At 32.1% G+C, this 13392-nt stretch overlaps 1 protein-coding gene across 1 annotated transcript; it reads right to left on the reverse strand.

Annotated features, from left to right (window-relative positions):
- Positions 1-5011: 5011 nt before the first annotated feature.
- On the reverse strand, positions 5012-7379 carry LOC112022883 (uncharacterized). Its single transcript, XM_065762960.1, has 5 exons — positions 7106-7379; positions 6453-6776; positions 5941-6351; positions 5476-5562; positions 5012-5373 (listed from the first exon to the last, which is right to left on the reverse strand). Exons 1-5 carry the CDS (start codon positions 7377-7379, stop codon positions 5012-5014), a joined length of 1458 nt encoding a protein of 485 aa, XP_065619032.1.
- Positions 7380-13392: the final 6013 nt, after the last annotated feature.

Below are 13392 nucleotides of genomic sequence, written 5' to 3' on the forward strand. Positions count from 1 at the left end.
GTTTTATATTAAAAATGTTTGAGCATGTGCATTTTCCAGATAGACGAGAGATAACGACCTCTTTTTGGCTTGTACGTTTCTGCCAAAGCATTCCAAGCAATTTTGGCTTTAGTAATCTTCCTGATGAAAGGAATGCAATCAGCCCGAAAGATTCACAGATCAAGTATAAAGCCATGGCATTCTTCAAGCTCCAACATTAAAAGCAAATTCATTATCTTCTGGAGGTTCGATCGGTGGTTGCCTCAACAATGTCCCATACATTGAGGTTCATCAAATAGGTTTCCATCCAAAAGCTCTAAGCCTCGTAAGTTTCTTGCTCAATACTGAAAGAACAAAAACAATTAAATATATCATTCTTACATACGCAACTAGTTTGTGAAGATGCTACCAAACTTTGTGATGTCAAGAGAGGAGATAAGAAGAAATTAGAAATGGAGAAAACACCAAGCCCAGGTGTGTTTTATTTCTTTTCTTCTTTCCTCCTAATAAATTTACAAACCTTATATTCATGGTGGGATACTGAGATCTCACCACGACTATCGTTTTCATCCCAGCCCATGTGTATAAAACAGTAGTGAAAAATAGCATTTTACTTAAACAAATGATGAAATTAAGAATTTCAATTTCACCACATTGACATGCATGCAAACGAAAATTTTGATCTAAAAACAAAGTAATTACTTATGATTCTGTCTTCCAAAACTGCTGCCTGTAAGTCCCTCTATGAGGTTCCTGTCTCTCTAAGAAATGATTACGTAGACACACTGCCTACCTATATATATATAAGACCTAATTAACAAATTTGAGTTGACGAAGACTTGAGCCAAATTAGGCCAATTAAGAGTCAAGTGGCAGTTCATAATTTGTCGGCGATCTAGACATCCAATAAAATAACTTCATTCCCATTCCTCCTCGTGCGATCACTACTAAAAACGCGTTCTATATCAAAGTTTTTTTAGATCGATCTAGATTTATCATATTCTTATTCTTATTCTTATTATTATTATTTATGTATGAAGCTGAAGCATTTAAATATAAAACCTAAAGTTGTCCCCGTCCTCAGTTTCTTCTATGGCCAGTTCGACCTGCCTTACTTCTTCCCTCAGGTAAAAAATAAAGAGTTGACCCTTAGAGAACGGCCTTTCTGAAAACACAATGGAATATGTTTTGGTCCAAAATGGCTTCCTTGACTGAATGGCCAGTGAGAAAGCGTGTTACAAGTCTCGGCAAAAGTCAACAAATGATATGAAAATGGACGCCGTTTTTCATAGAGACAAAAGAAAGATGAAGATTTTGGTATGTACTTTTATGATTCATCCAGATATGGTGCAGTGGCGGTGCCTCATACAGGTCATGGTGTTCCCAGGAACACCCTGACCTGAAAAAAAAAAAAAAAAATTATATTTAATCCATTTAGGAATACCTGGGAACACCCTGACCTAAAATTTTTTTTTTTTTTTAAAATTTATATNTTTTTAGTTTGTGTTATGAGAGATTTAATATTCATCTTTTAATAAAATGGTAGAATTTTAATGTTTTATATATATAACATGTGTACACATTATGACATTAGTGATATCATCCTGAATTGATCCGACCCATAAAGGACTAAAAATTAATTTTTAAAAGAAAAAATACACCAATTTTAGTTGCGCCGATTCTAAACTTGTACCTAATTGGATTATAATCTAACCGAATTTGATTGCCAAAGTGTACCCCGATCCTAACACCATGTAGGTATATTGACAGATTAAAGATGGAAACAAGGACAAACTCAAGTGCAGCTGTAAGTGAAGTTCTTAATGTAAACATTAATTATTTGGTTTGGACCGTCCAAGTGAGAACCTATTTGATTGCTCAAGATCTATGGGACATTGTTGAAGCAACCGACGAATGTCCTAAACAAGAAGATGATGAAGCTGCTTTCAAGGCTTGGAGCAAGAAGAATGCCATGGTTTTACATTTGATCCAAATTTCATGCCCGCAACGGATATGTCATGTGATTAGTCTGATTACTTCTGCCCAAATTTCTTGGAAACTTTGGAATCAATATGCAGCATCCCAAAAGTGATTATTTTGGTATGTCTCTCTCTATTCTGCACGTGCTCAAACATTTTATACCTCAAATAGGCCTAAGGTCTAGAAGATATGATAATAAACTTACCCAAAAAAAAAAAACTTAAAAGAAAGAAATGAAATGAAATACAGAATCATCACGCTTTTCCTCCTCCCCTCTATCTCATCTGGTTGCCACCACCATTACAACCTTAATAATACACCAACAGATAGCAGTATTAACAAAAGCAAAGCCAACATTTGAACAGTGGGAATGGCCTTATGCGGGAGGACATATGATGGGTGCCAAATCCATGATTAAAGCATTCAAAAAAGACCCATTCTGATACTACTGCAGAAACACCCTATCCCCATGGCAATTTTATTTAGATATAAATAAATTATAATTCGTGGTCATATAATATGCTTTTATGCTATAATCACAAAGTTAGGCTTTTTTTTTTTTTTTCTTTTTTTCAAAAAATAAAGTTAGGCTCTTGATGAGATAGTCAATGTTGGTGTTGTATTGAACTTGATGATGATAGTCATGTATTGAACTTGATGATGTTGTTGGTGTTGTATTTTGTTGTTGTATTGAAAATTACAATTGTGACAGGTTTGAGAAAATTTGGTTAATTGTGTGTGTGACAGGAGTAAATTTGAAAATTGTGTGTGTGACAGGTTCTTTTGGTAGCGTTTGACAAAATTATGGCTGCGTTTTGTATTTGCATGCGTCAGCTGGCCTAAAAATAGGAAATTAAAAAAAAAACAAAAAACAAACCTATAGCCGCGTTTAAAAACGCAGCTATAGAATTGTGTTGCCACTTCGGGCTGGGCCTTAGGTCGCGCTCAAAACGCGGCCTAAAGGGTGGCCTTTAGGCCACGTTTTGAGCGCGGCCTAAAGAGTGGGCATTTGGCCGCGTTTTAAACGCGGCCTCAAGATGGCTCTTAGGCCGCGTTTAAAACGCTGCCGCAGGGTTGCTCCTAAGGCCGCGTTTTAAGCGCGGCCATAGGACTAATCCTTAAGCCGCGCTTAAATCGCGGCCTTATGGGCCACTCTACAGCCGCGGTTAAAACGCGGCCATAGCACCAGGGCTTAGGCCGCGGTCATAAAACGCGGCCATAGACCCTCTGAGGGCTATAGTCGCGCTTTTTAGGTTACGGTAGAAAACGCGGCTAAAAAAAACACGGCTATAGCCTATGGCCGCGTTTTTTAGACCTGTAGCCGCGTTTTTAGCCGCGGCCATAGGCCTATTTTTTTGTAGTGTCAAAAACTGGATCTTGAATAAAGTGTCCACGTTTATTTATTGGTGCACTACTAAAAAATTTATAAATAAATAAATAAAAATAAAAATAAAAATAAAAACACCCCCCACGTTTCTATCAAATTTAAAAATAAAACAACTTCTTTTTTATAAGGATTACCAACAAAATGATATTTAATTAATGAGAGGTGCTACATACACAACATTGTCACAACAAAGCATAGATATTTAATTGTTATTGATTCAAATTTGAACCTAACACTAAGATTACCTTTTTGCCATAATAATAACAACCAGTAATAACCTGTTACTTTGAATTTGTTTGTAAAAATATTATGAAAATATTGTGGACATATCATTTTTCTTAACTATTACATATCAATGAATTACTTTAGTGCAAACCAACCAATCTACAAAAAGAGAGCGAGAGAGAGAGAATTCAGAGAGCTGGATTCAATGTTTCAACCAATCTGGCAGAGAGAGAGAGAGAGAGAAGTGTAGGTGCTGGGTGTTAGTTTTCGGGTTTTCTACAGGAGTTATAAGTCTGACATGGGGGAGAAATAAAAATAAATTAAAAAAAAAAAAGAAATAGGCAAAGTGTTAATTTTTCACTATTAAGTAGGTGGACAGGTCTTTAAATTTTAAAAGGTTTCAAACATCTCAATAACAAACAGGTACTACATTAGAGAAAGCATATATAGAATTGTACACATTTCTTGAAAATTTTGTACATTAAATCTACCAAATCATTTACTTTCGTTGAAAATTATGTACATTGAATGTGCAAAATTAGTTACATTCGTTTCAAAATTGTGTATATTGAAAGTATATAATTGGGTATATTTGTTTGAAAAATTATGTACATAAAATCTACAAAATTAAATATATTCTTCAAAAAATTGTATACATTGATTTTATATATAGAATTGTACACATTTTTTGAAAAATGTATACATTGAACGTACATAATTGTTTACATTTTTTTAAAATTTATGTAAGTTATACAGAATTGTATATATTTTTTGAAAATGTGTATGTTGAAAGTACAAAATTGTGTACATTTTTTTGAAATTGTGAATTTAAAGAATTTATTACACTTTTTTGAAAATTTTTGTTAGTTAAATGTATAAAATTGTGAACAATTTTTGATAAATTCTGTAAATTGTTTGAAAATTTTGTGCATAGTTTAAATATTTTGTATGTTGTATGAACATAATTTTGTATATTCTTTGAAAATTATGTAATTTTTTTTTTTTTTGGAAACCTGAAAATTTTGTACTTTGAATGTACATAACTGAATACATTAATTAAAAAAATTTATATTAAATGTATAAAATTGTGTGCATTGCATATGTAGAATTGTCTACATTCTTCAATTATATATACACATTGATTGTACAAAATTTTTACATTTTTTTTATTAAAAAGAATAGAAAAAAAAAAAGGGGGGGGGGGGGGGGCGTACGATTGAATGTAACCAATTATGAACTATCAGTTCATATATAAATGGTATTAGACTTATTGCTTACCGAAAACAACTCTTTGTCATTTCACCATATCAGTGGCGACTCCAGGAAATTTTTTCAGGGTATTCCTCAACAAGTATAAATTACACAATCTAATAAAAAGAAAATTTTATATATTGACAACAACAACAATAAAAAAAATACGCAAATACATAAAATTTACAATTACCTTCTACGAGTTTTCATATTTTGAAATCGTTGCATAATAATCTCATTATGAATGTTACAAGTTACATCTTTTTCAATATACACAACCAAGCAATCATTCATCCATTGATCTCCCATTCGATTGCGTAGTTCATTCTTTATATATTTTATTACTGAAAAACTTCTTTTCACTGTTGCAATAGCAACTGGAAGGGTCAAAGCTAGCTTCACAAGCAAGTAGACTAATGGATAAGTCTCGTGTTTCCTTGTGCTCACTAACTTTTCAGCAAGTTCACTAACTCGTTGAAACTTTAAAAAGAAGTCATTGTTGCGCATATCAAAAATGTAATTCTGCAGTTGAGAGTCAAGTGCCAAAATATCTGTCCCAAGAAAATCAGAGGGATAGAACTTAGCTGACGTATCAACTTTTCCTTATCGAAAGCCACAAATGAATTATTTGGATTCAGCCACAAATGAATTACTTGGATTCAAGCAAGCCATACAAAGTAGCAAATCAATATTTGCCTCAGAAAAGCGGTTGTTAAGCTCTTGAAGTTGCATATCTATGACTATGTAGAATAACTCAACACGATAATGATGTAAATTGAATTTTTTTTGGTGTTGCATCGTGACCTCCCACTAGCTACAAATATCGCTTCCATGTCCAAGATAGGAATATTATGTGAGGTACAAAATAAAGATACTTCAGCCAATAAAGATGCCCATCCATCATCTCTCATCACTTGTAACCGTTGCTTAGACACTTTAACGAGATCCATAGAATTTACTACATTTTGATTTTTTTTTTTTAATTTTTTTGTAATGCTATTGACAACTCATTTGTGGTCTCTAAAATATTTTCATCAAGTGTAGAGCAAAGACAAATTCAAAAGAGAGAATTGACCTCATAATAGATCGAGCTTCAACTTTTTGGTCGGAGAGGCCACCTTCTTCAATAATCTCTAATACATCACCAATAGCAAAGAGCATCAAAATCAAGTTGAGAATAGTCCCATAATATGATCCCCAACGTGTATCACCAGGACGTTTAAGATTTGTCTCTTGATTCAAACCTTGCCCACTTCTACGTACACTATTCTCTAAATTTTCTTTAATTTTGGCAAATTGTGTATCTTGAAGAGCATCTCGTCTCTTACAAGAGCCCTTAACAACAGTTACTAAATTACTAACCATATAAAAAAATTCAACAATGTTAATGTGATTGTTAGCAACAGCAACAAGTGTCAATTGAAGTTGATAAGTAAAACAATGGACATAAAATGCTGACTTGTTCTCTTTCAAAATTAAAGTTTTGAGATCATTGATATCACCTTGCATATTACTAGCCCCGTCATAACCTTGCCACGTAGTTTCGATAAACTCAAATTATGTTCACAAAGTAAATATTCAATAGCATGTTTGAGTGACAAAGCGGTAGTACTTGCTACATGTACAATACCAAGGAATTGCTCTATAATAATTTCTTCTTTGTTCACATAGTGAAGAACGAGGGTCATTTGTTCTTTCACTGAGATATCACATAACACATCAACTAATATTGAAAAAGACCTATTGTCAAGATCCTTGATGATGGCTTTGGATGTTTCACGTGCAATTACATTCACAATATCTTTCTGAATTTCAGGGTGGGTAAGCTTGCAATTTTTCAGAGCTTTTTGCAACACTTCATTGATAGATTCATTGTGATCCCCCAAAAATTGTACATGCTCAAGGAAATTTCCTTTATCATTTGAACCTTGAGATTCATCATGACCACGAAAAGCTAATCCCCAGCATAAAAGGAATCTTATGCAATCAACTATTGCATTTAATTGAACCCGATATTCAGTTTTATCTTGATTTGACTGCTTAATAAAACACTTTGAATGTGTTGCTTTTCCTTCGATAGATCTTCACTCTTCTGAATAGCTTGGTTATGAGCACTATTAACTCCTCCAACATGAGAATTTAACTTATCTTTCTAATTCCAAAGTTTGAATCCCTTCGTTACAAAAGTGTCACCTCTTCCTTGCTTACCAACATCTTGCCCAAATAGGTAGCAGTAAAAACAAAATATCTATACTATATTCCAACCATTTTCTATTTGTATACCATTTGGATATAATCGACGGGGCTTTCCAGAAAAATATGATATAGGGTAATCATCACTGTGTAAAACAGGTTGACAAGGGCTTTTTGTTAAATAATATCTTCTTATTTCATCATGATGATTAGGATGATAAGATGATATTTTTTCTCGTAGTCCAGGATTTGAAGGAAGATTCTCTAAGTTAAAGTCAACACGAATTCGCTTAGAAGATGAAGACGAATCTTGCGCAGGAGCTGAATCTTGGGTACGTGGTGTTTTTATCAAATATTTGTCCATAATTTTAGCAAAAGAATAAACAATAAACTATAAGTTTATTTGAAATATTAATAAAATTATTAATTATTATTGTTTAGTTGTTTCATTAATTTGTTTGTCTTTTATAAACTATAATTTGTTATATTATTGTTTCATTAATTATAAAAGTATAATTATTATTTAGCCTAACATAATTTAATTTATTTGTCTTTTATAATGTATTGGTTAATTATACTGCTTTAATTATTGTTGTTTAGCGTAACAATAAACTATATTGCTTTAATTTGTTTGTCATTAATTATATTACTTTAATTTGTTATATTGTTTGCGCACATTACACTAAAAGAGCCAAACATTATATATCCTATGTGCAGTATAATAATTAAAGCAGTGTAATGTGCAGCACATTACACTACTTTAATTATTATTTACTACCCGGCCCCATGTACCCATCAGCCTATCTACCCCACCTCACTCAACAGACAAGCACAAGCCATCCCCAATCACAACCTGCCAATTAGAAAATTTCACAAGCACAATATACATTACACTAAATGACAACCAACACCAACACCAACACCAACAAACACTGTCCAACAGCATCAGATAGGATAAAGCCAAAATACAGACGAAAAGCAAAATAAAGTTAAAGAGTAAAGTCTGTAAAGATTGGTTCTCATAAATAAATATATATAAAAAAAAAAAAGTAAAGATTCAGCAGCCAATCAGAGTCTTACAGTTCAAAAGAGAGAGAGAAAGTTGATGAGTTAGACAATTAGACTTGAATTAAAGAGAGAGAGAGAGAGAGAGAGAGAGAGAGAGAGAGAGAGAGAGAGAGAGAGAGAGAGAGAGAGAGAGAGAGAGAGAGAGAGAGAGACTGAGAGACTGAGAGAGAGTCAGAGAGAAAAAGAGAGAGAAATACCTTGAGGCCGAGCACCGGAGCAGCCGAGTCGCTGAGACCGATCTGCGATTTGCGACGAGGGGCAACTGGCAAGCAACGACAACGGGCAAGCGACGAGCGACGAACGACGACGACTAGACGAGGAGGACGATTGAGCTACAGCGATGACGAGCGACGGAGCGAGCTGCGCCGTGGGTTTGGTTTGCTCTGGGGTTTGGTTTGCACTTTGCTTTCTATTGGGTTTTTTTTTCTTTTTTTGATAAACACCTCTGTATTGCAGTTTTGGGTAATGGGGTTTGGTTTGTAGACTATATTGGGGTTTGGTTTTCTCTGCCAATGACATGACCGTGAGTTTGATTTTGGATTTGCTCTTTACTGGTGTTTTTTTTTTTTTTTCCCCAGATTTTAGTTCAAAAAAATTTTGGGTTTTTTTTTTTTTGCTTGAAAGTAGAACAGATAAATTTTTTTTTTTTTTTTAATTTGAGGGTGTTTCAAATTTTTTGATTGAGGGTATTCCTAATTTTGTGATTGAGGGTATTCCTAATATGGATTAAATATAAATTTTAAAAAAAAAAAAAATGTGGGTGTGGGTGAGAGAGCCAAAGGTCTGAGAGAGAGAGAGAGAGAGAGAGAGAGAGAGAGAGAGAGAGAGAGGGGAAAAGTGTTTGGGTCTAAGATGAGAAGGGTTTGACTAGTCAGGGACAAATTTTTCTTTTAAGGATCAAGTTGGTCATTTTTGAAAAGTTTTGGACCTAGTTGGTATTAGTCCAAACCTCAGGGGGGTTTAGGGGAATTTACCCTAATAATAATAATAATAATAATAATAGGTAAATTTTTATTAAAAATTATGTTTGGAGCCTTTGGGCCCCTCTCTTGATGAGGTACTGCGTAAATGTCTCATGAGAGTTCTACTATTGCCCAACTTTTGAGAGTCCTTCTTATCTTTCTACTAGTTATCTTATCTTTATTTGAGTAGTCCTGGTTATCTAGGTATCATATCTGTATTTGAATATTTGAATAATTATCTAGTAATTATATCTAGTTATCTTAGGAGATTGTCACTCTTTAAATAAATGTGTATTGCATTAGGCCAGTTGGTTTACAAAAATAGAGAGATTGAGAGATGAATCATGCAATTAACCTATATATTATTACTGTGCAAGAGGGTTTGTGACTTTGGGTTTGGGGTGGGCTTAGTTTAGGATTTCTTAAAATAATAATTAAAAAATGGTCCATATTCTTTACCCTATATTTAACAAAAAAAAAAAAAATCAAGACTATTAATAATAGGTAGTTTCTTTATCACTTGCACATAAATCTATTATTTTTTCTTCACCATTCACATTCTGTCATATGATAAATCTATGACCAAAAAGTTGGAATACTGCTACAGCCACAAACTATTTTGCAATAATTTTACAACTTATTGATATGACAAATTCGTACTAATTTTTACTTTTTATCTAGATCTACCACTAATATCAATTTTTTCACTTAACAATAATCACTCACCATATTATCAATTTGTAAAAAAATTTATAAAATAATTTGAATAACATTGCTCGAAACTTGTGAAATAAGCTGCGGTAATAAAATTTTAAAACAATGTCCGGAGGAAGAAGTAGATTAAACAATAGTTAGGCCTCTCTTTGTAGACCGTTAGTGGTGGTTTTGTTCCAAATCGGGTTAGATCTGAGCTCTAACACCACCGGCCTATGATTTGCAACTCCTTTATGGCCTGTTTGGAAGTTTAGAGAGGGAGGAGAGTAGAGGGGAATGGTTATCCTCCACCTTGTTTGGATGTTTTTAAAATTAGTAAGGGGGAAGAGAGTAATTAGCCCTTTTTCTTGCTTGGATGTTTTAAAAATTATGATGGAAATGAGAGGAAATGATTTAAATAGACAAATTTACCCCTATTTGAAAATGGACTTGCAACATTGGTCTATGATTAATTTGTTAAATTAAATAATTATTTAATCAACATTCTCATTCCATCAAATACCAATAATAAAAGTAAAAAAAATTATAAATTAAATACCACTAATTATTTAATAATTGTCATATAGATTTCACCTAAGTGATAAAATATTAACAATTACCAAAAAATTTTAAAAAAATCAAAATTAAATAATAAAAAATTTAGAAAGAAAGTAAAGAAGGGACTTGAAGAGAGGACCAAGTGAGGTTGAGTAATGTATTGAATCAGAGAAGGGCATAGTAGGAAATTAAAATGTATGAGCCTCGATTGTATAGTTTCTTCTGGTTCTTCTTCACTTGAATCAATAGGTACCCTATGAACACCACTGACGCCACCACCAGAACCACGTCGAACCAGATTCCATGGCATCCCAATGAACCATCATGGCCATCGGTGTTAGTCAAAATGAGCGGTGGCTGGAGAGATAAGGGAGGAGACTCGGGGTTGATTTGGAGGCTCGTCGTCGACGTATTTCTAGATTTTGTTTAGTCGGTGGGGGTTATGGAAACCCTAATTTTGGACTGTTGGGCATTGTTTGGTTGGTGAGAAAATAAGAGAGGAAAGAAAAGAGAAGAAGAAAAAAAAAAGTTTACTGAAGAGATTGCGATGGAACGAAAAGTTTGCGAGACATTGGACTTGGAAGTGGAATTTCGATGAACTTGCATAGAGCAGAAGTAACTGGTTGACACGACGCCTTATTATTTTATTTTATTTTTTGTAAACGTACATATTTTCACAACATTAGTCAGTGAAATAGTGAGATTCAATTTTTTTTTTTCATTCACCTTAAATTTTCTCAAGAAACAAACAAAGATTATTTATATAATCAGTTTATAATTTTTTTAATTTAGAAATGGTAAATTGGGAAATTCATTTGGTCAATAATTTATCTACTCTACTTTCCGTCCAAATCAATTAAAAATGAGAGGTTGGAGGTAGTTGAAATCCCTCCAAATCCCATCCCTTCCTTCCTTAAAAAACTTTCAAACAAGAAAATTGAATTACTCTCTCTCCCTTTACTTTACTCTTCCTCCTTTTTTAAACATCCAAACAGAGCATTACTGACCACTCTTGCGAGGTTTCTCAGAGTAAGCCCCCCTGACTTTCTAGTGGTTGTGGTTTTTCACTGTACAATGTTGCTTCTTCCCTGAGATTTTTCCGATGCTTTTTATTTTATTTATTTAAATTTTCGTTAAAAAAAAAAAGGATAAATTCTAAGAACTACGAAAAGGAAAGTTGCTTCAAAAAAGCCTCGCAAATGATTAAAAGCTCGTAATAAAAAGTTAGCAAGCACACGAACCTGAACGGCTGAGCTGAGTTCCTACTCCAAGAAGATTGGATTGATTCTGGTCTAGAAATATTTACTGGCCGACAAAAAGATACTAAGATAGGAAAAACTTATTATAGTCTACTTGTTTAAATAGGACTCGGTTATTGTTCCTCAAAAAAAAAAATAAAATAAAATAAAAACTCGGTTAACAATAAATAGAAAAAGACATACCATACAATACATGACGTAATATATTCATTGGTGGTCACCCGAAGAAATAATTCAGAAAATGGAATGGAAATATGTTGCTGGTATTTGTTATTTTTTAGGGTCTGTTTGGATACTACTTATTATTGAAAATTGAAAATTGAAAACATTATAGTGAAATAATTTTTAAATGTGTGAATAATGTCTTGGAACCTAGTTTTAAAGTTAGATTTACATTTTTCCGTACTTGTGGGTCCCACCCAGCCTTAAGATTCAATTAGACGATGCCCTTTTACTCTTTTTATTTTTTAGAGTGTGTTTAATTTAGGTAAATGTTAGTCATTGTCGGCATTAGATTAGGGGTTATTTTTAAAAATATTTTTATTGAGAGAATGATAAATTAATAAATTTAACAACATTTTATATTTTTCATGAAAGTGGTATCAAAATTTTCTTATTATAATTTTTTAATAATTGTCCTAAAAACATCGGTTAACATAGCCCTTTAAATTAACAAAAGAGTTGTTCACTTGTCCTAAGAATGCAATAAAAGAAATTACAATATTTTCATTATAATTGAAGTATTTGTCAACCAGATGAAACTAAAATCAAATAAAATAATTAAATATTATACCAAAATTTACCGTTGTTTCTTTCTTCTACTTTTTTTTTTTTTTTTTTTTGTCATAACTAAAACTACAACTTTATTAGAACTTGTTGACTGCCATTCATTTGGATTAAAATGTTTATTTGATATGGCTAAGAAAATAAAAAAGACTAACAACATATAATATAATATAAATATATATTTATAATATTTTCAAACATATTTTAACAAATTTTAAGTGATATTTGTACTGATTGTTATTGTTTGACAACATATAAAACTAACCACTTATGATTGTATATGATATTCGATTAGCATTTTCATAATAAAAAAATAAAATAAAATATGTATATATATAAAGAGAAATGATTGTCAACAATAATATTTTACAATAGATTTTAAGTGCTAGGTTGTTACTAATTGTTATTATTGGGGCAAAAAAGTAATCTTAGTGTTAGGTTCAAATTTAGACCAATAACAACTAATCACATATGATTTGTTGTGAAAATATTGTGGATGTAACATTTTTCATACATAAAAAAAAAATATATGTATGTATATAAAGAGAAATGATACGTCAATGACATTTTCACAACATTTTTATAAGAAATTTTAAGTGATAGGTTGTTACTGATTGTTATTACTGGAGTAAAAAAGTAATCTTAGTGTTAAGTTCAAATTTGAACAAATAACAACTAACCACATATGATTTTTTGTCAAAATACTATAAAATTAGTGCGAATCTAACATCTCTCATTTAAATATAAATATATAATAATATATACATTTAAATAAAATAAATATATTTATAATATATTCAAATATTTTGGAATATGCCATAGAATATTCTAGGCATATTCCATTTCTTTACGTACGCTGAAATCCATTCAATTGTTTTTTATTTTTTTTTATTTTTTTAATAGTGTAGGTATAAATGCACTTTTTGGACCTATAGTGACGTTTGGTAAACGCCACTATAGGTCCACTCAAAACGCCACTATAAGCCTCTTTTTAATATATATACATATATATATATATATATATTTTTGCTGGATTCTTTTCTTAATGTTT

The sequence above is a fragment of the Quercus suber genome, unplaced genomic scaffold (genome assembly GCF_002906115.3).
Source record: "Quercus suber isolate HL8 unplaced genomic scaffold, Cork oak 2.0 scaffold_484, whole genome shotgun sequence".
NCBI lineage: Eukaryota > Viridiplantae > Streptophyta > Magnoliopsida > Fagales > Fagaceae > Quercus > Quercus suber.

Excerpts from the sequence above, each read along its gene's own strand:
- LOC112022883 (XM_065762960.1), bottom strand. The coding sequence starts at position 7,379 with ATGGACAAATATTTGATAAAAACACCACGTACCCAAGATTCAGCTCCT. Across the intron at positions 6,777-7,105 it reads CCGTCGATTATATCCAAATG|CTTTTCGTGGTCATGATGAA; the intron begins GTATACAAATAG and ends GCTGGGGATTAG. Across the intron at positions 5,374-5,475 it reads TATGGCTTGCTTGAATCCAA|ATATTTTGGCACTTGACTCT; the intron begins GTAATTCATTTG and ends TTCTTGGGACAG.